The sequence below is a fragment of the Aotus nancymaae genome, unplaced genomic scaffold, assembly GCF_030222135.1.
Source record: "Aotus nancymaae isolate 86718 unplaced genomic scaffold, 86718_ANA_hifiasm-v0.15.2.pri h1tg000019l, whole genome shotgun sequence".
In the NCBI taxonomy this organism is placed as follows: Eukaryota; Metazoa; Chordata; class Mammalia; order Primates; family Aotidae; genus Aotus; species Aotus nancymaae.
This window is the reverse complement of record NW_026988431.1, coordinates 33,378,360-33,402,984: the sequence shown is the minus strand read 5'-3', so window position 1 is coordinate 33,402,984 and position 24,625 is coordinate 33,378,360. Positions and strand designations below refer to the sequence as shown.

The 24,625-nt window shown below is 50.4% G+C and overlaps 1 protein-coding gene across 6 annotated transcripts in view; it reads right to left on the bottom strand.

The window, feature by feature from the left end:
• ESYT3 (extended synaptotagmin 3) overlaps positions 1-24,625 on the bottom strand; it is a 49,238-nt gene that overhangs the window by 5,955 nt on the left and 18,658 nt on the right. For 3 of the 6 annotated variants that reach the window (XM_064378732.1, XM_012451115.3, XM_012451116.3), the window contains exons 3-22: positions 23,080-23,214; positions 20,447-20,523; positions 18,858-18,924; positions 18,082-18,171; positions 17,483-17,538; positions 14,236-14,356; positions 12,402-12,572; positions 11,446-11,528; positions 9,293-9,341; positions 8,706-8,795; positions 8,240-8,302; positions 8,077-8,139; positions 7,451-7,519; positions 6,804-6,890; positions 5,944-6,093; positions 3,563-4,068; positions 2,772-2,870; positions 2,109-2,240; positions 434-539; positions 270-319 (exon numbers count right to left, since the gene is read on the bottom strand). In XM_064378732.1, the coding sequence (XP_064234802.1) occupies positions 270-319; positions 434-539; positions 2,109-2,240; positions 2,772-2,870; positions 3,563-4,068; positions 5,944-6,093; positions 6,804-6,890; positions 7,451-7,519; positions 8,077-8,139; positions 8,240-8,302; positions 8,706-8,795; positions 9,293-9,341; positions 11,446-11,528; positions 12,402-12,572; positions 14,236-14,356; positions 17,483-17,538; positions 18,082-18,171; positions 18,858-18,924; positions 20,447-20,523; positions 23,080-23,214 (2,264 nt within the window). Of the gene's footprint in view, positions 1-269; positions 320-433; positions 540-2,108; positions 2,241-2,771; positions 2,871-3,325; positions 4,069-5,943; positions 6,094-6,803; positions 6,891-7,450; positions 7,520-8,076; positions 8,140-8,239; positions 8,303-8,705; positions 8,796-9,292; positions 9,342-11,445; positions 11,529-12,401; positions 12,573-14,235; positions 14,357-17,482; positions 17,539-18,081; positions 18,172-18,857; positions 18,925-20,446; positions 20,524-23,079; positions 23,215-24,625 lie in introns of those variants that run through there. The other 3 variants (XM_064378733.1, XM_012451120.3, XR_001107291.2) reach the window with 3 other exon arrangements.

Sequence of the window (24,625 nt, the reverse complement as noted above, 5' to 3'; positions counted from 1 at the left end):
GTAACAGGACAAACTGCTAGTCCTGCCTGCCTGGGACTTGGGGAGACCAGCAGAACCTGACTCTGTAAGTTGGCCAGCCAGGGTTCAGGGTTAAGGCTAGAGTTTACAGGTGTCTTTTAGGGTGTTGGTGAAATCTACAGGCAGTAAAGCCTTAAATAAAGGTATTCATGTCTCTCCCTTCTTGATAACCAAAGGAGCCGAAATTGTACTGAAAGGGAAACTGTCTTGAATAGCAGGCTAACAGTGATAAAATGAGAGGGCACACTTACCATTGTGAAAAGCCCCTAATCAGATCTTCTTTTGATAAGTCAATCAATACCTAAATAAACACAAATAATTAGTTCCCCTCCAAAACACTGCATTAAGGAAAGGAATTGGGATACAGTGAATTGATCATGGTCTCCTTGGTGTATCAAATATCTCGTGTACTTACTTTTCCTAACTCCTTTCTTCTGTGTGAGCCTAGTGGCCTACTATTTTTCACTGCAACATCGAGCGACCTCTTCTTTACTTCTTCCATGGGAACAAAAAATTCAAATCTTTAGGAAGCAAAAGTCAGGAAGTTAGAATTTCATATTTCATTCAGTTTTCTTGAAAATCTAAAGTGCTTCATCCATTTCCCTACTAAAACAGATGATAGCAGGCTATTAGGAGCACCTAGAGCAGGACTGGCTCATAAGTACTCACGGTGTATCATTACTACAGATAATCACTGTCCTGTGTTGTTCACAAAACCCAGAAATACTAAGAGGCTGTTTGCCTAGAATGCCTCAGACTATTGTGGCTTAGTTGGCATCTTTCTTTCTCCAATTCTTCCCTGGCTACCACTCTTGTAGCTGGCTCTCCTCAACCCGAATAGTAACTGCTTATAGGACTGCCTCAACCCCCTTCTCTGTGTTTTCTCACCAGCTAAGGGCTAGAACACTGAACAGTTAGGTTTGCTCTAGTTGCATGGAAAATAGTGGCCACCTCCTGTGGAGTAAGGCAGAGGAAACCTCTTTCTTTTAGGTTTATTTTTAGGGTGGAGGTTGCCAACACTGCCTTCCAGACAATCCAGGCTTATCTTGCTGTCATACGTTTGAGAATTACTAACAGATTTAGGTTTGTCACGAAAGTCAAATGTTGTTAAGCCTTTTCCCTCCTATGTTCCCACATGATTTTTTAAAATCCCTTAGCCACATAGTAGTTACCATACCACAGTTTTTACATCTTTTTATAATTATGTTATCACTCCCTTTGAGGGCAAAATCTCTTACTCGTATGGCTCTAGAGTATAGGACAGTGCCTAGCATAAAGCATTCAGTAAATGTTGAATGAATAGTCTCTCTTCCCCATACCCTTTCCTTAACACTGATGAACTCAAAGCATAGCTCTCGAAGGAACATATTAGTTCTTAGACATGGCCCAAAGAGGACTCAGTGTAACCCTTTTTAAAAAAGTTATTGATCAGGATAATTATTATGATACGTAGTATTTTACTAAGCTGGCTAGAAATGTCTTTTTAGAACCCTGAAGCAGAAGGATGCACTAATGAGATTCAGACTTCTAAGAATAAAAATATTTGGGATAAGACTTGCCACCAATGGCCCATCAAAAGCAATTAATGTGATTAGAGTCACCCTTGTCCCCAAGGACACAGTGGACAAGCCTTTGTGGAGAAGGGGAGGGAATCTGCTCCATCTGCCACCTACGTTTTGTTGCAGGAGGGAAGACAAGCCAAAGAGCTTCAAGCTTTAGAGGAAACTTTAGGTCCTTAGGTTCAAGGAATGTTTATTTTTAACTGCTGAAATTAAAACAGATCAAAAAAATATTTGAACAGATTCTAATCTTTTTACTACCAGAGAGACTTAAACAAAGAGTAGAGAACATTCCATATTCAGGACCACTTTAGCCTCTATGGACAGTAAATGTAGGAAGCCATTTTGATAAACTTCCCTGGTACTCCTTTTTTCCCACTACAGTACAGAACCTTCATGAAGTCATAGACTGTGTTGTCTTGTTCAGCCATAGCCCCTTCCAGCATCTGGCAGGCTGCCAGGCAACATAACAGGTACTTGACAAATACTCAAATAGATGAGGCACTCTAGGCAGGCCACCAGCCCACTTACGTCTCATCAAACAGGGGTTCCAAGGTCTTCCGCTTCACTGAAGTCTTCTTACGGCATGTCCACTTCCTTTCTGGCAACAAGTAGACACGGACGTAGGGATCAGCTCCACTGCTGGTACATGGTGTCAGGTTTCTGATTTGGTGTCAAAGACGTTAGGGAAAAAAAGGCCCCTGGTTTTCACACACTGAAAATACTTATTTGGGAGAAGGTTATATTAGCCATTCAGCATTAGATACCCTTGAGGACAAAAATGCTCAGTGGTCCTGATGATCAAAAGTCTATAGAATTTAGAGGACAAAATAGACGCATGGTTTTGAAGACATGCATCTTTATAAAGCTTGGGGTAGAGCAAGTACTGGATGGAAGTTCAAGATTGTCACTTGGAAAATGTACTGGCCACCAGCCTCTCAAGACAGTCGTGCAGGGTTGCATCTGAGCAAAGCCCTTGGCTCTTGAGCCCGTCAGCACCACTGAAGAATGACGGCAAAGTGCCCCTTTAAGGACTTTGTTACAACGTTCAGGGTTTCAAATCTCTCCTTTTTTCCCCCAAAGTGTTCTTTATCTTGGGACTATGTGCCCTGTTCATTGCTCTGAGTGTCCCTACTCTGATTTATGGTCACCTGATGCTCCCAAAGAACCTCCTTGGCCCTAGAATCTCTTTACCTGCAGCCGTTGATGAGCACGCGGAGGCAGCGCCGCAGACACACATAGCGCACTGTGAGCTGAATCTCGCCCAGGTGCCGCCGCCTGAGGTCCCCACCTCTGTAAAGAAAGAGCACATCACTTCTCTTGCTGTAATAAGCATTGGCCCTCTTCCCCCACCCCCAAAGACAAAGAAGCATTCCTGCTTGAGGAGCATAGAGCCATGTGGGATAATATGCAGTGAGTTTACTTTCTGTTGGAATTAGTTCCATCCAGCACTCACGTATAATTATCCTATTTCACAGTAGGAAGAATGGGAACCCTGAGGTGGGATCTGCCTTTGTATCATGATTCCTTTTGGGACCTTGAATGAATTTATTCAACTTTTATAATAATAAGTTCCATCTTGTAGGGTTGTTGTGAAAGTTGAATTAAATCAGATAACATGCTAAGCCCATAGTAAACCCTTCATAAATGACAGCCATTTATTACATAATACTGCATATTAAACTTTCCATATCATCCCAGTTTAACTCTTTAGAATCAGGAAATGGTTCTGCTGGAAGGGACCTTACCAACCACAGTCCAGCATCTATTTTACAGTCAGTACGTAGCTAGAGTCATAACCAGCCTGTCTTGAGTCTCTCTCCCTTGTCCTATGTTCTTTCTACCACACCATGCTGCCTCTAATGAAGAAATTTTGTGGAAAAACAGAACTTGTACAGAAATGTAAGTTCATATCTACTTTTCCATCCAGTGAGGTATTTTTCATACAGGCGATTTTAGAAAAGATTAAGCAGAGAGGTGCATACTCAAAGTTGAGGCTGATATCTGCCAGGTCAAAGCAGGAAGAGGCCAGGGAGTTGAGCGAGGACATGCTGGGAGCCAGCCTCTTGGGCGGCCATGCGAATGGGGAAGAGGGGCATTTCATGGGTCTGGGTGACTTGATGGGTCCTGGAGAGTGGGGGCCTGGGACAGTCAGGAAGATGGTGGTCGAACTCTTCTTCTGCCCCATGGGCTCACAGAACCTTTTGGCACCGTCCTTGCCTTTGGGCTCTGGGCCCATCTCTTGGGGTGTGGGCTCAGTGGCAACGGTGGCAGCAGTGGCAGCACTGGTGGTGGCTGTGGTACTCTTGGTTGTGTCCTTAGTTTCAGAAGCAGAGTCTGGGGGACATGGCAAATCTGTAGGGCCTTCATCCTGAGGTGGGGCTTTGGGACCCTGGTTGGTAGCCACCTTCTTGATGAGCAGAGGGCCTTTCTTTAGGGCTTCAGGTCCTGTGTATGGGCTCCCCAGCTCTCGTTCCTCGACTCGAAGGAACTGCAGGCCAGATAAGAGGGTGGTTTATGAGCTGGGCCACCACTTCTATAACCTCAGCCATTGTTTCTCCTTCCCCCTTTCCCTTTACTTGTGAATTATTAAGATCCTTCCTAGGGACTTCCATTTCTAGTAATACGTATGGTTTTTTAAATATTCTGTAAAACTTGTTAGAAATGCCAAATTCACAAGAAAATAAGGATAATTCTGTTGTTAAAAGAAAAATAAAAGTTAAGCCTTCCTAGGGTTGTATATCAACCTTGGAATTCAGGGAGTTAGAATAAGAGGCTGTGAGGCTAGGAGCTGAAGGGAAGACCCATGAAGGTGGAATCTCTTTAGTAAAAAAGTAGTTTAGAATAAAAATTATTCTGCCTACCGGCAAAGACTGATGACAAGAACACGTGTTTGTCACAGCCTGTACTCTGGTTGGAGGGTACAAAGCCTTCCCTACTAACATGACACCTCATAGGCCTGTCCCTCATAGGAATTTTGAGTATAAATATGAGCTACCTATGGAATCTTGAAACCCAAAGTTAAAAAATTAACATAAAAATGGACTCAGGTTTGTAATGCATCTGAGGTACTGGGCTGCAGCAAAAGCAGAAAACTCCTTGGAAGAGAACAACCTCAATCCAGGTCATAAAGGAACACTGAACACGTTTGCAATCCAAGTTATAAAACAGAAATGAGTCACCATCAAAAAACATCAACAGGTCAGGCACAGTGGCTCCCACCTGTAATCCCAGCACTTTTTGGGAGGCGGATCACTAGGTCAGGAGTTTGAGATCAGCCTGGCTAATATGGTGAAACCCCATCTCTATTAATAATACACAAATTAGCCAGGCATGATGGCACACACTCCCAAGGCAAAAGAATTGCTTGAAGCTGGGAGGCAGAGGTTGCAGTAAGCTGAGATTGCGCCACTGCATTCCAGCCTGGGTGACAGAGCAAAACTGTCTCAAAAAAAAAAAAAAAAGCATCAACAGACAAAGCAAACATCAAAATTTAATTCCTAAGATCTTCAAATAATAGAACATACATATTAATACATTGTAACATATTTTCTTTTTTTCTTTTTGAGACAGGGTCTCATTCTGCTGCCCAGACTGGAGTGCAGTGGTGTGATCTCAGCTCACCACAACCTCAATCTCCCAAAGCAATTCCCCTGTCTCAGCCTCCTCAGTAGCTGGGATTACAGGTAGGCACCACTACCACCCAACTAATTTTTGTATTTTTAGTAGAAATGGGGTTTCACCATGTTGGCCAGGCTGGTCTCAAACTCCTGGCCTCAGATGATCCACTTGCCTTGGCCTCCCAAAGTGCTGAGATTACAGGCGTGAGCCACCACACCCGACCTATTGTAACATATTTTCAAATGACCAAAGACGGAATATAAACATGAGAAGATAATAAAATTCTATGAGAAAATACCAAGTAGATTTGGAAAAGATAAAAATAGAAATGAAAAATCACCATTAAAAAAACCATGAACAGGTTAAACCACAAACTAGGCACAGCCAAAGAAAGAATTAGTGGTCTGGAAGACAGCTCTGAGGGAACTGGAATGTACCACCATTGACTACAGAGATGGGAAATATAAAGGTGAGGTTAAGAGGCATGGAGGATAAATGAGAAGGTACATTCTAGAAATTCTAGAAAGAGGAATTTAAAGAGAATGGGGCAGAGGCAGTATTTGAAGAGCCAGTATCTCTTCAAACATTGACTTGCTCCCATTCAGTATTCCAAAATTGATGAAAAACATGAATCCATCTCCTGGCTTCTTCCAGTTACACAGCAGGTGCTTAGCGCTGGGCAGTTCAACCTGCTTCATTGCCAGAGCTCTATTCCTCCCTCCCCCAGGGGGCAGGAGAGATTTACCCGAAGTACCAGCCTCATGGAGATGAGGCTGTCCAGGCCTGAGTGGTCCAGCTGAAAGCGCTGCTCAAGAGTTAGGTCAGCATAGGGGAGGATCTGGCACAGGGGGACCTCCAGCATTCCCAGAGCATACTCCTGGTCATCATCAAGCACCTAGGCAGTGGGCCAGTCACAAAACAAGAGGATCACCAAGCCCCACCACACCACTACTAGTATCTGGGCCCCAACAAAGTTTGGGTTTACTTCAGTCTGTACTATGCTTCTATGGGCATCTGTTCCTATTCTGAAAACTAGAATGGGATCAGGCCACTCCTGATCCTTGCCTGGCAAGACAGTGACAATTATGATATCTATGAGCTAGTCCGTTAAATGCCCAGAGCCAGTGAGCTTTGGGGACTGATGAGCTGTGCTGCTCCCCAGGCAGGGCTCAGGGCCCCAAAATATCCCAGTTCCATCACTGTTGGTATTGAGATCTTGGACAAGACATTGTTTTTGTCTCTCTTTGCTCATTCTACAGATCTTTTGTGAAGATTAAATGAAGAGTGTGTGTATGTGTGTGTGTACCATTAATGTCCTGTGTAGATTCCAGCACAGGATATTCTGGGTGCTGTGTAGCAAATATAAAGACCATTTTGCAGGGAAAGTCAAGGGGCTTGAGGGTTTATCCTTCCACATCCCTCTATACTATGACCTCAGGCACTACCTCAAGGAGAGGCCCTGTGGGGCCTCAGTGACCCCTCTCACATACAAGGGGCTGACTTTAAACACTGTCAGGAGAACCTCTCAAGGTGCACTTCAAGCTCCCCACCGCTCTGGCCTAGAAACCTCTTAACTCTGTTTCAAGCGCCCATCTTCCAGCAAACCTTCAGATGGAGCTGCTCAGTGGCCACATTGTGCACAAAGAAGGAGAACGCCTGGCTCCACACAGGGTCCTTGCTGTGGGGACAGGTCTGGGAACAGAAGAGAGAGAGATCATTAAAGGGTTAGGTTGGGCAGAGCTGGATACCAGCACCCTCTGCTCTCACTCTGGCCACCAAGTACATTTGGAACCTTACCTATATGCCCCGGGATCAGACCCACACATGCTACAGCTAGTGGGAGGCACTAGGACAGGACAGCCACACTCAAGGGCAGGGAATGGTTTGCTGGGAAGTTTTACAGGGCAGCTGAAAATCATACTGGCTTTAGAGCTCACTTCAGGAGAGGAGAGGCAACAGGATTTCTGCTGCTGAACTGAGAAAATTCATGATTGATAGAAAGGACACGGCTTCAGAACCATGCCCAAGCTTGAACCCTAGTTCTGCTTTATGCCCTTGGTCAAGTCATTTATCTCTGCTCCTCAGATTCTTGAATTATAAAACTATTTCGTGAGGTTATTCTGAAGACTAAATAAAATCAAATGCCTACTAGGCATTCACCGTAAGTTAATTCCCTTCCCTTTTGCCTCTCTTCCTGAGAAGGGCTGGGTCCCTGTTTCCTTACCCTGGGGCTACACACCAAGCTGTCTTACCTTACTTGTATGTGTTTTCTTGCCTACTGATAGCTTGACATAGGAAGAAGGGTCTCTGCTGACCTTGTTCTGTGAGGAATCAAATCCGTAACAGTGAAGGTGGCAGAGTCAATATCAGGTTGAGACAGTCCTACCCCCACCCACCAGGAGCATCTGGGGGAACTGAGGCCAGCCAGTTACTTCTTTTTGAGAGAAAGCTACTCTGGTGCCCCAGGCCCCCTGGGCTGTCATTACTGTGCAAGCCCCAGGACAGGACTGACCCCAGAATGCAGTTCCAAGTTAAAACACCAGAAGCCAGAGCTCAGCCTGACCAGGCACAGGCTCTTGTTCCCTGGGGCTATGGAAACAGAATGGAATCAAGTTTTGGCTCCTGCTCTTAGCTGTGTGACCCATAAAATGGTAATAAACATGAATGACACAGTCATCGTGAGACTCAGGGATAACAAATGTGGCGGATGAGTTACCAAGCCTAGTGCCTGGCCCAGAGTAGACTCCACAGTCAGCACCTCTTTTATCCCCAGGCTGTGTGTGCAGACAGTGGCCCAGAAGACACAGGGTTGTGGTTACTCTGGAGAGAGAAACTGTGTTTTGCCCTCCCTGGAGTTTTCAGCCATATACTCACTTACTCTGGCAAACCTGGAGAGTTTTTTGGCTCGATATTCGCCATTGAGGTAGTCAAAAGGGTTTCTCTGCAGCACAGGAATAACGGGGTTAAAGCAACACAGGACCGTTTGAAAGTGATGGGCACTTTTGTTGCGTGTGTGACACTCTGGACATGTCACCACTCACCGGCAAGTTGCAGGCACTCTCCAAGAAGACAACGAGAATGGCAGTGGAAAGGCCACCATGGTCCTGCAAACAGACGCAGACCCTCAGTGAGTACTCCCAGTAGCGGGAGAGAAAGCCTACTCATGGCAGAAGAGAACCAACTAGTCTTCACACTCCAGACTAGCTGCCGGAAGACCTCTCACAACCTAGCTTTTTGTTGAGGTTAAGAATATAACTGGTGCATGGCAGATTCAAGTTAGACACTGAGTGGATTTCCCTATGAAATCCACTAAAGATGATGATGCTCAGAGGACATTTGCTGAGAGCCATCAGGAGCCACCCTGTGTGGAAACAGGCTGAGTCACAGTTCTCCAGGACGTGAGCAAGAACAGGGGGCATTATCTCCTTCCCTTCCTGCACCTGCACACAGCTGGCACATGTGCTCCTCCACCTTTCTGCTAGGGAGCCCTTGACACCCTGCACTCACCTCAGTCAGAGCCTCCTGGTCAGTGAGCAGTGAAAGCCACTCCAGCCGCAGGTGCAGCCGCCCGCTGGTTGTGTCATTCAGGATGAACCACTGTGGGATGGGGGCAGGAAGCTCAGGGAAAGGGCAGGGAGATGCTACTGATGCTCTTTGGGCAGCTTGGTCCTGGGACCTGGTGGGACCCTAGTAGAGAATCCAGGGAAAAGGTGGACCAGCCCAGACGGTATGCTTTGGGCTCAGAGGGACTGGGAGATGTGCTTATAAAAAGAAGTGCTACACTGTGGGATTAAGAAAAACGCAGGCCCAGCCTGCCCTCCTCTGTAATGTGACTGTCCCCTGCTGGGGTCCTTAGTCTGTGAGCATTTTCCAGAGAAACTTCTTCCAACCAGAAGGCCCTGGAGAATACCCTGGGGAGTTCCCTGGAGCCATCTCTGCCTCACCCAGCTCTTGCCCCTGAGGATGGACATGTGTGCAGTCCAGCACAGAGGGGGACCACAGCATAAGAATAGCTGGGCTTAGGCAACCTTCTGGAGCTGTCCACAGGAAAGGGCTACCTTGAAACCCCCGGGGGTGACAAGCACTAACCGTACCTCATCCACCACTCTGTTGGTCATGACGTCTCCGAGGCAGATCTGCAGGCTGGAATATATAGGGAGAGGAGATTGACTGGGTCAGTGCAGAGGAAGAAAGCAGCAGAGGGTATGGAGGCCCAGTCTGGACTCTGTTTTCAATTATCTGAGTGAGGCCATTAAGACAGAGAATCTTACCTCAAGGAACCAATGGGGGACCAGTGTCAGCTCAAGCAAAGGAAAGACTACCTGCCGTCAGGGCTGCTCCCGTTGGGTGTGCTACCTGGTGAGGCAGGGTGCTCCCATCCCCAGAGGGGACAAGCAGAGGCTATTGGACACATCACTTCTGGGTTTCTCAATGACAGTGCAACTGGCATTTTGAGTGGGATGACTCTTTGTTGTGCAAAACTACCCATGCATTGCAGGAATTTGGCCTTCTGGTCCTGTGCCCTCTAAATGCCAGAGGCACCACCTCTCAGTCATGTTAATAACCCCAAATGCCCCTTCATTTCCAGAACTACCCCAGGTACCCTGCAAGGGATAAGTATTGTTCGCATGTAATGTAGTTTGGATGTCTGTCCCCTCCACATCTCAAGTTGAAATGTGATCCCCAATGTTAAAGGTTGGGGGTGCCTAGTGAGAAGTGTTTGGGTCATGGGGGCAGATCCCTCATGAATGGCTTGGTGCCCTCCCCACAGTAATGAGCTCATGCAAGCTCTGGTTGTTAAAAAGAAGCCGGGACATCCCCCTCCTCTTGCTTCCTCTCTCTTGCCATAGCTGTGACATACCTGTTCCTCCTTCACCTTCTGCCGTGAGTAAACCTGCAGAACCATGAGCCAGACAACCCTCTTTTCCTTATAAATTACCCGACCTCGAGTATCCCTTATAGCAACAAAATATGGACCAATACAGCATGCGTGTGTGAGAGGAGGTAACACCCACACCTCAGCTTGCCCCTATCTCACCCTGAGCCAAGCCCAAGCAGAAGGTCCCTATGGCCAGAGAGGAAAATGTAATTCTATGTAACTGTAAGAAATGTGCTTAAGCTCAAAATACACCTGAAATCGGTTATTAATAAAGCATGACCCACAGCCACACTTCTAATCTTTGACATTACAAAAATTGCAACTGTTTTCATTAAGATAATAAAAGATAAGCAACACCTGGTGCTGAATCTATGCGTATTAACATCCAGGCTAATACATATAGATCCTACTAGTTTCTTAAACTGTCAGACTGTGCCCCTCCCAGTTTGTTTTGTTTCTACTTTTCAAAATTACATGATCATGGAAACAAGCTAAACAATACAGGAATCTGAAAATCTGGGTAAACCTGCCTTTTCTGCTTCCTCATCTGAGACAAGTGGTGTAACAGCCAGCCTTTCTCTGCTCACATGAACACATGCAAAAATACTCATTCAGGGTTCCTCTCCCAGATGATGACTCACGACATGTTATGCTCAGCTGCTCTCCCCCACTTCATAATGGGTGTCCTCCAGGTTAATAAACAGAGATTCTACTTGTTTTTCAGAGCTGCAGAATATTCTCTAGTTTGGCAATGGAAAATTTATTCAAACATTCAGCCAATGTCCTCTGAGATTAGATATTCATTTGGGGGGACGGGGGTGGTTTTTCTTCTATGGATAATTCTGCAATAAACATTTCAGATAGTAGAGCTTTTATAGGCGATCCTGGAAGTAGGACTGCTGGACCAAAATACATGTAAGTGAAATTTTGATAGCCAGCCCCACCCTGGCCATTTTTGTCATCCCATGCCCCTGAAGGGGTTGGGTTCTACCCCCTAGAACGTGGCCCAGGGTTCTTGGGACTGGGCATCTGGCCCTCCATGCCAGCCTTATCCACTACTCCACAGGGGGACTTGGTACATTATCAGGAAGGCAGAAAGCAGAGCCATGGAATACAAACCTTGGGGTCCTCTCTGTGCCCCCCAGGGCCTAGGTCAGGGCTGGGCACTTGGGAGACATCTGGGAAGGTTTGTGGTAGGAATGTAGAATGGTGAGGCAGGTTGCTTGGCACAGTCACCATGTCAGGGTGACCAGAGAGGGCTGCTAGTCATTAAGTGGTAGAAGCAGGTTATCTATGTCCCAAGGCCCAGCCAGCACCCCCAGGGACGGAAGGCTGCCTCCAGGCCCAGCTGTGCACCCTCCTCCTCACCTGCCCAGGAAGTCATCCCTGTCAGTATCCTCATCATACAGGTCTACCTCCAGGTCCTGCCCAGGGACTTCATACACCATGAACTGGAAGGAAAGAGAGGTGTCACGACCTGCAGACAACAGTTGACCTTATGTCAGACCCAAGGGGAGCCAAATCGTGGCGTGGAATGCTAGCAGATTCCTGACCTCCTCAGTGCCTCGAGAACCCCACCCATAAGAAGGGAGTGTGGCCCCTCCCCTGCAGGGGGGAAGAGAAGATTAGAGAAAACATGTGCAAGCCCATGGCAGAGTGGATGTCCAGGGGACAGTGGCTATTGTTTGTTCTGTATGGGCCGTGCAGTGTCCAGAGCACGTGTCCATCACATTCTCCTGGCCCCCATAGGTCTGCAATACCAGGAAGCCCCAAGCTGCCCTTTATCACCCCTGCTTTCACTGCCTCACCCCAAATGTAACAGAGCATCCAGATGGTATATTGGGAGGGGAAGTTGAAAGGGGTCACCTAGGATGTGGCTCTCCTGGAGCGTGTAATCTGGGGGGCCTTAACAGGCTGTGGGTCCCACCCTTCAAATAGTAGGGATTGTGGTTGAACTTAAGAATTTCAGGCTCCTGGTATTTGGCTCTGACAGGGGAGGCTGAGGAGTGGAGCAGAAATGTCTCTAAGGCTGTTTCTCTTTGATTTGAAAATTTGTAACACAGTTGGAAGGAGAAAAGAGGTAGGAATTTGTCTTTGCACTGGCCCTGTAGTCGAGCCAGAGTAGCCCACTCTGGAAGCCTGGTAGATATGGGAGTGGGAATTCCATAGACCTGCTTGTCTCCAAGGCTCACTCCCCACCTAGGGTTGCCCCTCAGTATGTGAGAGCCACAAGGGAAAGGCCCTCCCTTGCCTCTGCCTGGCTTGATCCAGAGTGAAGGCTAAAGGGATCAAGGGATGCCAGGAGCAACCAAGGAGACCCTTACCTCAAACACTTCATTCCAGGTGGGATCCAGGTTCCTGTAGATGGTCCTACTCCGGAAATGCTGCAGGCCGATGCTCACCTTGGCATAGGGATCTGACTTGCCTCGGAGCCCCAGGAAGTTGTCCTTCTGGGCCAGCTTCTCTGCCTCCAGCAAGTGCACTCTGATCACCCCCTGGAAAAAGCCCAAGCCCAGGGCTCACACCTGCTTCCTGGGGCCCCCAAGTCCTGGAGTATCAGAGCTAAAACCATCAGAGATCACTGCTGCCCCCACATTGCCCCCTCCATGGTCTGGACTGGTAGACAGAAGCCTGATATGACAGTGACCTGGCCAAGGCCACACAGCAACTGTACTATGCTGCCATCTATCAAAGAAAGGGAGAATTTGAATATAAGCGAATATGTATCATATGACCATACATATGTATTTGTTCATATTAAGTAACAAAGGTTGGGTGTGGTGGCTCATGCTTGTAATCCCAGCACTTTGGGAGGCTGAGGTGGGTGGATCACTTGAGCCCAGGAGTTTGGCAAAACCCTGTCTCTACAGAAAAATACAAAAATTAGCCAGGTGTGGTGGTGCACACCTGTAGCCCCAGCTACTCAGAAGGCTGAGGTGGGAAGATTGCTTGAGCCCCAGAGGTGGAGGCTGCAGTGAGCTGTGATTGTGCCACTGCATTCCAGCCTAGCTAGGCAACAGAGCAAGACTCCATCAACCAATCAGTAAAATGGAAGGATAAACCATTACTTATAAGGGAAGGGTGGGGAATAGGTGGAGGGAACAAGGGATAGAATCCAGACTCCTTAAAATGTAATTTGGTTTTTAATTGGACTTTGGAAATATACAACTACTTTACATAATTGTAAAAGGAAGTTAAGGTAAAAAACCCTAAAAATGGAGAATAGAATGAAACAAGTCAATGTAATATCCATGGCCAGTTGTCACAAACACACAGAGGAACTATGCCAAGTAGGTTTAAAAGGCAGTCAATTTGACAGTATAAGTATCAAATTTACAGTATCCCAAGTGGGATACACCCCAAGGACAAAACGTCTTTAGTAATGATGACGTGGGCGATGGTGTTTATCCCATTATTCTGGGACCGTCAAGCACTGGTGTGAAGTAAAGCCAATGCACTACATGTGAAGGCTGAGAGGATATTTGTGCTGCCTCCCAGCAGGCCTGTGTCCTCTTGGGCCTTGCCTCTGTGTGTGGCGCAGGCGTGAGATGCAGCGTGCATCAGGCCGAGTATGAGAAGACGATGCCTCCCACCTGGTGCTGATGGTAAAAATGGGCACTTTCCCCTTTCCTGAGGCCCTGACTCCCAGCCTCAAGGGGCTCAGGCCCACACACACCCAGGGCACTTTTCTGTAGAGAGACCATATGGTTATCCTCAGGGGCATCCTGAGATGAGCTGAGGATATGGGGGACAGTGGGGCTCAGCACTCAAGGAAGCCATGTCCTGGCTCAACTGAGACTGTCCTTCTCAGTAGACCCAAATATTCTTCCCAGCACCAAACTGACAGAGTCAGGGGAGCCTTGCCTCCCTGAAGGGGGAATAGGAGGTTCCGAGTTTCATGGGGCTTACTGCCCCCAAAAGTCTCCAACACAAGCCACACGGGAGGACCAGGAGCCCAGAAAGAATGGCACTCTGGGCTCTGCTCCTTCTTAGATGGGTGATTTTGGGCAAGTCATTCAACCTTCCTGAGCCTCAGTCTCCTCCCTAAAAAACTGGGGATGCTGTGCCCTTAGGGGGCGGAAGTAAGGATTAGCATCTGAGAATGCATGTGAGGTGTCAGCGCCCCCAGCTGCTCTGTGGCTGTTACCGGGTACTCACGCAGGGCAGAGGGAAGCGCAGGTTGGTCAGGTCCAGCCCCTTCTTCACAGGCACAGTCACACGGTTGGGCAGCACCAGGTGGGCAGCAATGAGGTCCTCCAGCAGGCTGTCTGACACCTCACTGGACACAGGCAGGACCAGCTGTGGAGGGGTGGCACCGCCTCCCCATGCCATCTGCCATTCCATCCCTAGCAGGAACCAGGAGCCCAGCTTGGCAGGGTGGGCGTCACCTGGAGAACAGCCCTGACCCAGCTTACCTGGATAGCAGTGGGGGTGCCTATACATTGTGACAGCCCCTGACATTCTATCTCAATAGCAGTCCTCCCATCTGCACATCCCCAACTCCCTCTGCCTCCAGGCTGCTTTGTTCTTGGAGGTCACACAGCACAGTGGCTATGAGCAAGGCTGAAGCCTGTGTTAGAATCTCAGCTCCACCACCCACTAGCTGTGTGGCCTTGGCAAGTCTCCAACCTCTCTGGACCTCAGCATCCTCACCTCTAACCTGGGGCTAATAATGGGTACTCCTGGGGTTGTTGTGGGGCTGGGGGCATCTGGGTAAGGTGCTGAGAGCAGCATCTAGTCCACAATAAGTGCCGTGAGAGCCCTCCTCCTTGACATCACTCACATTCTCTTTGTTCACTGCCTGACTCCACTTCCTGGTACCGGGGTACAGGGATGGTGCCTGGAACAGGGCTGGCATGGTGGAAATGCTCAGTAAATGCTTTTTGAATAAAAGAACACATGCCTGATCCTCTGTCCAGAGCGGGTGAGATCCATGCAGATGTCAGTGAGTGAGTAAGTCAGCGGCCCTCTCCTGAGCCTGGTGAGCCAGCGGGTGCCAGCCCTTGCCAGTCCAAGTGTCCCTTCCTCCTGGGGAGGTGTGTCCAATGGGGCTGGTGCCTTTCTCTGCTCCTTTCACGGGGCCTGGGGCTCTGCGAGCAGCCTTCACCTGCCCCCAGATGGTGAGATCTCCAGGACCACCTCCTCCTCACTGGCCTCTACTGTGACAGTGCCCTTCCATGCCTATGTTTGTGACCGTGGTCAGGGGAAGTCACATAGGCTTCTCACCACACACTTGGTTTGGGGAAGGATGGAGTAAGAAAGAAAGGAGGACACTCGTGTGTCCACACCCAATGTGCTGCCTCCACACACCTGAGTGTCCTCGGAGGGACCTAAGACAGAGCAACCAGGCTCCCCTTTTACTGAGGAAGAGGCCAGAGAGGTGAAACCACTTCTCCACAGTCACTCAGCTGCTAAGTGACAGAGCCAGGAGCTGGCTGCCTCTGGTTCTAGAGCCACACAGCCTCCCCTCGGACCACACCTCAGCAGATAAGAGCCACTTGCCCCCTGCACCAGGACAGGGACCTGAACGTCAGCCCAACGTTCAGCAAAGCACTTCTTGCCCACTCCGTGGGTGGGTGTGTGTGTGTGTGTGTGTGTGTGTGTGTATGTGATATGTGGTGTATGTGTGTGGTGTGTGGGTGTATGTGTGTGGTGTGTGGTGTGTGTGTGTGGTGTGTATGTAGTGTGTGTGTGGATGTATGTGGTGTGTGTGCATTTGGTGTGTATCTGGTGTGTGGTATATGTATGTGTGGTGTGTGTGTGGATGTGTGTGATGTATGTATGTTGTATGTGTGATGTGTATATGTGGTGTGTGGTGTATGTGGTATGTGGTGTGTGTGATGTGTGTGGATGTGCCTGTGTGTGTTGTGTATATGTGTGGTATGTGTATGTGGTGTGTGGTGTGTGTGTGTGAGATGTGTGTAGTGTGTGTGGGGGGTGTGTGGTATGTATCTGGTGTGTGGTATGTGTGGATGTATCTGTGTGGTGTGTGTGTGAGATGTGTGTGGTGTGTGCAGTGTGTGTGGTGGGGGTGTGTGTGGGGTGTATGTGTATGTGTGATGTGTGGTGTGTGTATGTGATGTGTGTGGTATGTGTGTGGTGTGGTATGTGGTGTGTATGTATGTGGTATGTGGTATGTGTATATGTGGTGTGTGGTGTATGTGATAGGTGTGGTGTGGGGTGTGTGGTGTGTGTGGTGTGTGGTGTGGTATGTAGTGTATGTGGTATGTGGTATGTGGTGTATGTGTGTGTGTGGATGTGGTGTGTGTGGATGTATGTGTGTGATGTGTGTGGTGTGTATATGTGGTGTGTGGTGTAAGTGGTATGTGGTGTGTGTGGATGTGTCTGTGATGTGTGTGTATGTGGTGTGTATGTGGTGTGTGGTATGTGGTGTATTTGTGTGTGTATGTGGTGTGTGTGGATGTATGTGTGTGTTGTGTGTGGTGTGCATATGGTGTGTGGTGTAAGTGGTATGTGGTATGTGTGGATGTGTGTGTGATGTGTGTTGTGTATGTGTTGTGTATGTGGTGTGTGGTATGTGGTGTGTGTGTGGTATGTATGTATGTGTGGTATGTAGTGTGTGGGTGTGGTATGTGGTGTGTGTGATGTGTGATGTGTGTTGTGTGAGGGGGATGTGTGTGGTGTGTGTGTGGATATGTGAGATGTGTGTGGTGTGTGTGTAGTGTGTGGTGTGTGTATGTGGTGTGTGTGGTGTGTGTGTGTGATGTGTGTGGTGTGGTGGTGGGGTGTTTGTGGTGTGTGTGTGGTGTGTGTTGTGTGTGGTGTGTAGTGATGGGGTGTATGTGGTGTGTGTATGTGGTGTGTGGTGTGTGGGCTGTGTATGTGGTGTGGGGTGTGTAGTGATGGGGTGTATGTGGTGTGTTTCCTATATGGTGTGTGTGGTGTGTGGTGTGTGTGTGTGGTGTGTATGTGGTGTGTGGTGTGTAGTGATAGGGTGTATGTGGTGTGTGTATGTGGTGTATGTGGTGTGTGTGGGGGGGTGTGTATGTGGTATGTGGTGTGTGGTGTGTGTGTGGGGGGTGTGTATGTGGTGTATGTGGTGTGTGTGGTGTGTGGTGTATGTGGTGTGTGGTGTGGGTGTGTGGGGTGTGTATGTGGTGTGGGTGTGTGGTGTGTGTGGTGTGTAGTGATGGGTGTGTGTGGTGTGTGTGTGTATGTGGTATGCTGTGTGGTGTGGGGGGGCAGTAATGGGCACAGTGCCCACCCACAGAAGCCACACAACACTGTTAGCCTCCCACTCCCACTCCAAACAGACCAATGCTTCCCCCTCTGCAGAGAGTGCCAGGAGGGAAGGCACTGCCATTACACAGCTCCCGTCACTGGCTGCAGAGCCCTAGAGGTCCCCAAACTTAGGATCTCCCTCAAGGCTGTCCCAGGCACCTACTTGATTCCTGGCGCATCCAGCAGGTTGGTCAGGCCTGTCCAGTTGATCTGTAGGTGCTTCAGGGGCAGAGGGAGGCTATTAGGCTGGAAAGGGCTGGGAGGCCAGGGTTGAGAACCCCCTACCAAGAGACTCACACCCATGTGAATGGAGAACCCAGCCTGCCAGGGTGGGAGTTGGGGGGGAAGCAGGCCAAGCACCCTTTGCTGGGGTGCCAGGCAGGCGAGGCCACCTCCCAGCCCAGCTCAGGCATCTAGCAGTATTGAGAGCCCAGGCCTAGCTCAGGATGGGGCCGGGCCACATCTGCTTCCCACAGGAGTGGGATCATCCTCATGGCCACAGGCTGGCCTGGACTTTGAAAGCTCTGAGTTTGAGCCTCAGCTCCACTTCAGACCATCTGTGTGACCCTCTCTGAGCTTAGCTGCCTCATCTTGGGGATGGCAGAGTCTAGCTCAAGCTGCCTTAAGGATTAAATGAGATGGGGAATGTGACTGCCCAGGTCTCAGTGGGCTTGGACAATGTCCATTCTTGGACTCGAACCCAAAGCAGACCAGTGCCCACTCCCAGGGAGCAGCAGCCTTACCGTGGTCCCTGGGACTCACCGGTTTCTGAAGGAAGAACACAGTCACGGCTCCCACGAAGGGCTTGTCCACTAGTAGGGGCTCCAGAATGACCCGCAGGGTGCCCTGCAACTGGATAGGCACAGAGGGCCCGTGAGGGGCTTGGGCCTCCTTTCTCCCCATGCTTGCTGGGCTCAGCTGAGCCATCTGCGGCCTCATTTCATGCCCATGCCGCCCCACATGTCAGGACCACCTGCCCCGGGCCACCAGCTCTCACAGCAGGAGCCACACTTAACGTACCGAGGCCTGGACACAGCTGCCACCCCTTGCCAGCTACCAAGGGTCCCAGAGCAGGCCCCACTGCCTTCCACTGGTGTGCTGGCCTGGGAGACCTATAGCCTTTGCCAAGTTTTGGGCTGGCCCAGCCAGCAGGGACCCGGGAATGATCTCCAGGCCCAAATCAGCTTTCTACTCCCGCTGAGAGTTATCTTCACCTCCTGGGTTCACCTCAGTCTCTAAGCAGTGGCTTTCTACCGCTCTGTGAACACCACCTCTCCCAGGCAGCCAAAGCCTCTCCCAGGCCTTTTGCAGTCACAGATCAGGCTGGCGGTCTCTAGAGGACAGTAGTGGGTTGGTGAAGCCAGCCACCACTTCCTGGCCGTATGACCTCAGCCCTGCAGCTCCTCTGTAGTCACCAGCCTCTGTGTTTAGTGTCACCACTGCCTTCTGCCACCTACTCTGGCAGGAGCCGGCTTCCCCCTTCCCTGATCCCCATCCTGGGGGCTGGAACAGAAGCAGCCCCGCCGGGCTCCACCCACCTGGATCCCGTTCACACCAGCCTGAATCTTCTGCAGCTCCACACTGATCTCACAGTCTCCGACGTAGCTGAAATGGGGGGTGGAGAAGGAAGGTAGGGAGGAGGCGTAGGTCCACTTGCTCAGAGAGGTTGGAAAACTTGCCCAGTGTCACACAGCCTGAGGCCAGCAGCCAGTTGCCAACCCTGAGGTCTATGCACTGGGCACATGGCCTAGTAGCCTCAGCCTTTCTCAGCTCTGCCCAGACCTGACCCAGACCCTGACCCAAGCCCAGACCCCAGGAGGCAGCCCCCTTGGGCCCCTGCATTCAGGTATCCCAGGCATATCCCCATCTCTGACCATGAGAGCAGTGACTCTGGGTACCCCCTCACCCATGACACCCCAAAGGTGAAAAGGAGGGGCTCTTGGTAAGCACACTGTCCACCTCTCCACCACTGCCATCCCCCTGCCCCATCTCTGCCCAGGTGTCTTTCATGGGGACACAGAAGCAGCCCCCACTGCTTACATCCAGCCACCGTTCCTAGTGCTGCTGGGGCTGGTGGAGGTAGGCAAAGGTAACAAGGCCCAGAAGCCCAAGTCCACCTAGCACAGCGGCCCAGAATAGGTGCCCTCGAGGGTAAAGATCAGCAGATCCTGGGAAAGCACTGAAGGAGACTCAGGGGAGGGAGAGGGCAGCCAGCAGACATATGCAGGGCCTGGGCAGAGGGGCCCGATGTCACAAGTCACGCAAAGGCCAAGTGCTTCTTGAAACGGCAGGAGTGAGCAGGACAGGAGAGATGGAGACCCCGGGAACTGCCTGGGCAGCTGAGTGGGCCACACAACCTCCATGTGCCCTGAGTATTCCTACGAGGATCTCGTGGCAGAGCCCCAGGGGCTGGGAGCACCCAACAGCCTGTCACCATCCCCACACACTTGGGAGCTGCCCCCACATGGGGATTGGTGGCCCCAAGAACTGGCTCCTATCTTCCCAACATGCTCTCACTGCCAGCCTCTAGGTTAAGGACAGAATGAGACACTGGAAAGGAATGGCAACACTCTGGGTCCTCAGGAGTTGGTCCTTTGTCTTTTAAAGCGCAATTCAAATCTTCCGACTTCCAGGATGACTTCCTGGATTGAATCTCCCTTCTTCCTGACTCATGCTCACTATGAACCTCATTTCAAAGAGCTGTCTTGCCCAACCCCCTGAACTAGTCATTTACATGTCTTTGCATTCTCTACTTTCCTGGGGTGCCGCAGAGCCCAGGTCTCCAGCTGACCTCTCACAGCCTGTGTTTGAAGCTCCCTGGGCCTCACCATGAGTCCTCACATCTTCTTGTCACACTTGCTCCCACTAGACACATCCTCTCTGAGGCAGCTGGTCTGACCCTCCAAGTGACCGAGCCCCAGCTTCCAGGAAAGCTCTGCTGCCTGGGCCTTGGAACCCAGTGTGTGCCAGGGGATGGGAGAAGCTGGGGCAGGGGGGTCCTGTGAGGGGTTCCACATCCCAAGTCAGAGTGTATATATGCTACTCCATCTTCAAACTGGCTGTTCCCACAGAGCGTCCCCTGCACTCCCGGAAGCCCATACCCGGCCCCACAGGTGGCAGGGCTCACCATATCTGCAGGTCCACAGTCACACGTCTTCGGTTGCACTTGTTAGTGTGTGCCTTGACACCGTTGACCCTGGGGCACTGGAAGAAATGCCAAAAGGGCTAGGTCACAGGCTTCTTGCAGCAGAGGACAGCTGCCAGCCCTTCGCCTGGCACTGGGTTTTGCCAGCACCAAGCATGACCACCACACTTCCAGGATGAGGCACAGACACGTAAATCTCTCCTGCAGCCCTGAGACTTCCCTCCCTAGAAAGTGTCCCCTCCTTTCTCTCCCTTCCTGCCACTACTCACACAGCCACACAGAGTGGCCCTGCAGCCAGGGCCATTGTTCATGTCCCATAGCAAACTTTAGAAGTGGGTCCTTTCCGTTTACAGGAAACTGGAGCTTAGAGAAGTCCAGTCACTGGCACCACAGCGCAGGTGGTGCTGGGCACAGGCATGGGGACTGGAGGAAGCTGGCCATACTCATGGGTGTGAATGGACACTTGTGGCAGCTGAAAAAAATTATTGTTTTTAATGTTTATGGGTATGTGAGGAAAGGGGGTGTGCTGAGTGCACTGGGTCCTGGTCAGGCCCAGGAGGGTGGGGTGAGGAGTCCTCTGTGACTCCACGAAGGAGAAGAGGGGACATGTGGGCAACGGGAGAGCAGAGGGGAGGAGGGAGGGACCAGGACATGAAGAACATTGGATGCCGGGATCAAGAGGCAGGTGTTTCTCCTGCAGGGCCGGGACATGTGGTAGGTCAGCAGCTTCCCCGCCAGGTTCTCCTGAACTGGTAAATATCATTTCTTAGGATTGCTTGCCAGCACTCTACATCCCATAGACCAACGGTCCCCAACCTTTTTGGCACCAGGGTCCAGTTTCTTGGAAGACACTTTTTCCACAGACTAGGGGTGGGTGGGTGAATGGTTTTGGGAAGAAACTGTTCTACCTCAGAACATCAGGCATTAGATTCTCATAAGGAGCACACAGCCTAGATCCCTCACATGCACAGTTCACAACATTTGTGCTCTTGTGAGAATCTAATGCCACCGCTGATCTGGCACGAGGTGGAGGTTAGGCAGCAATGCTCACCCCAGCTGCTGACCTCATGCTGTGCAGCCTGGTACTGAGAGCTGGGGACCCCTGCCATAGGCACAACCACAGAGGACGGCCTGGCTGAGCAGGCTCCGCTGTGAACACAGCACTCTGCAAGCCTCCTGGCTCCTAGCCTGCGGAATTCTTCAAAAGCCAACAAAGACATCACCTCTTCCCGGAAGTCTTCCCTGACTCCCACAGCCCCTCCACCCCTCCATTTCTGAACTCGCATTCCTCTGCCATCATGCATGCATACACTGCCATGTTGTCATCCACTGGTCGATGTGTCCCTCCCACAGGAAGGGGTGCAGCCACACCCAACTCTATGACGCCCAGCACGCAGCACATGCTCAGTAAGTCACAGGTGAATGAAACAAGGAAAGAACGCGTGAACCAACAGATGCTGGCACAAGCCAGTTTGAGTAGCAGAAATCCCAATCTCCAGGGCTCAGGCCTGCCTAATGCACCCCTGCGCCGGGGCTAGCCAGGCAGGGCTGGCAGACAGCTCTCAGCAGGCTGGCTTGTACTCAGACACCTGCTCGTTTCCAGTGCCTCTCATTTACTGGGTCACAGTGGTCTCTGCCTGGGGGATATATTCTGGATGATCAAAAGACTCAAGTCACTGGGGACACTTCTAGGCAGGAGGAGTAGGGCACCAAGGCTGAAATGGGAAGCCCAGTCTAGAACAGGGACCATGGTATTAGGTGTGCCGATACAAATTTCGTTGGCCACAGACCATTTCATCCTGGGACACCTACTGATCTTCACAGAACTAGCATGGACTCATCACACTGAGTGACACACCAGCCAATTAGTAGAAAATATAAAGCGCTTGGCAGCACTGACCATCCAAAGTATGAGTGTGTGTTCACCGCACCGAGGTTGGTGACTGTGATTTCCATCTTTCTATCTGTCTGGCTACCAGCATGGCATGTCTTCCAAGTTTTGCTTAAGAAAAATGGAAATGGCTTGGCGCAGTGGCTCAGGCCTGTAATCCCAGCACTTTGGGAGGCTGAGGCGGGCGGCTCATGAGGTCAGGAGATCGAGACCATCCTGGCCAACATGGTGAAACCTCATCTCTACTAAAATACAAAAAATTAGCTGGGTGTGGTGGCGCATGCCTGTAGTCCAAGCTGCTTAGGAGGCTGAGGCAGGGGAATCACTTGAACCCGGGAGGCAGAGGTTGCACTGAGCCGAGATCACGCCACTGCACTCCAGCCTGGCGACAGAGCAAGACTCTATCAAAGAAAGGAAAGGAAAGGAAAAAGGAAAGGAAAAAGGAAAGGAAAGGAAAGGAAAGGAGAAAAGAAAAGTAGAAATATTTCCCACGTTTCCTCTGAGCCAGACTTCCTTGGAACCTGGGGAGATGGTGGTGCAGGGATCAGGGGGAAGGGTGTCTACTGAGGCTGACAGGCTGGGAAATGCAGGTGGGGGGAGGTATGCTCCTGTAAGGTCCAGTGGGATCTTTGCAGTCATATGACTGACCTAGGTGGGAGAAAGGTCGGGGACAGAGAAAAGACTGCACAGCCAGCCCAGGCTGACCTTCCCGAGACACACCCACCTTCTGTCCAAAGTAGAGCTTGGTGAAGGTAAAGGTCCTCAGGTGGACGCTCTTCTCCCGGATCTTGGGCTCAAGTTTCTCCCGGAACTTGCTTTCCATGATCATGCTGAGGTAGGGCCAGGTCTGAGAGATGATCTGTGAAGACGGGAAGAGGCCCTTGATAGTCAGGTCTGTACCCCCACTGCAGACCCACAGCTGCATAGGACAAGGTCCCGATTCTCTGCAGCCTGGTCTCAGGGTGGGGGTCCCTATGCTGCAGCACTCACCTGCCTGCTGCCCACCCATCTGCTCACCTGTTCATCTGTCTGTCCATCAAACATCTGATAACTACAGCCGTGGTTCCCACTGTCATGCAGGCAGCAGGACCCCAAGATTTGGTGCTATTTTGCAGAGCACCATGAACTACTAATTCACTACATTGAATATTATGGAGCCCTTTAGTTCTGATGATCTCATTCTACATTGTGGTTTAAAAAAAAAAAGTAGCAGATGCCAGAGGTTTAAGAAAAAAATTACAGAAGAAAAAGTTAAATTGTTTCCTATGGATTTAATTTCTAGCAATCAGAAAAGGCAGCCTTTGCCCGATATCTGCAGCAGAATGACTCACTGTGTTGGTCTGGGAACTAAGTGCAGACTGGGGAGAAGGAAGGTGGCAGAGACAAGGGAGGAGGGTGGAAATCAGAGGGGAATGGAGGGAGGGCCAGCCAGCAGATATGCTCTGTTTGGGGCGAGGCTTCTCCGTCATCTTCTTTTTCTTTTTTTTGGGATGGAATTTCGCTCTTGTCACCCACGCTAGACTACAGTGGCATGATCTCAGCTCACTGCAACCTCCACCTCCTGGGTTCAAGCGATTCTCCTGCGTCAGCCTCCCAAGTAGCTGGGACTACAGGCGCCTGACACCACATCCGGTTCATTTTGTTGTTGTTGTATTTTTAGTAGAGATAGGGTTTCAACATTTTCCCAGGGTTCTCGAACTCCTGGCTGCAAGTGATCTGCCCGCCTTGGCTTCCCAAAGTGCTGGGATTACAGGCATGAGCCACTGAGCCCGGCCTCCTTTTTTCTTCGAGACAAGGTCTCACTCTGTCACCCAGGCTGGAGTGCAGTGGCGCGGTTACAGCTCACTGCAGCCTCGACCTCCCAGGCTTAGGTAATCTCCCACCACAGCCTCCCGGGTGGCTGGGACCACAAGCGTGCACCACCACACCTGGCTATTTTTTAATGTTTTTGTAGAGATGGGTCCCCCTATGTTACCTAAGCTGGTCCCAAACTCTGGGGCTCTTTCTCTCTTCTTTCCTATGGGCTTGAGCTTCAGTTTAAAGATGCCTGTCCTTCCTCTGTGTGCCCTTCCAAAGCCATCACTGGAGAAGACTGAAGGCTGTGAGACTTCAGGGCTCATTGTTCCCATCTCCCAAAGGCCTCTCCAAGCCCCAGGTTCTCCTTTCTCGGGTCAGGTCTCACCTTCCTGTCTTGCTGGTTTGTCACTGGCCAAGTGCCTCCTAAGTATAAAGCTCGTTAGGCTACACTCCGTGGCCTAGTATGTGGTTTA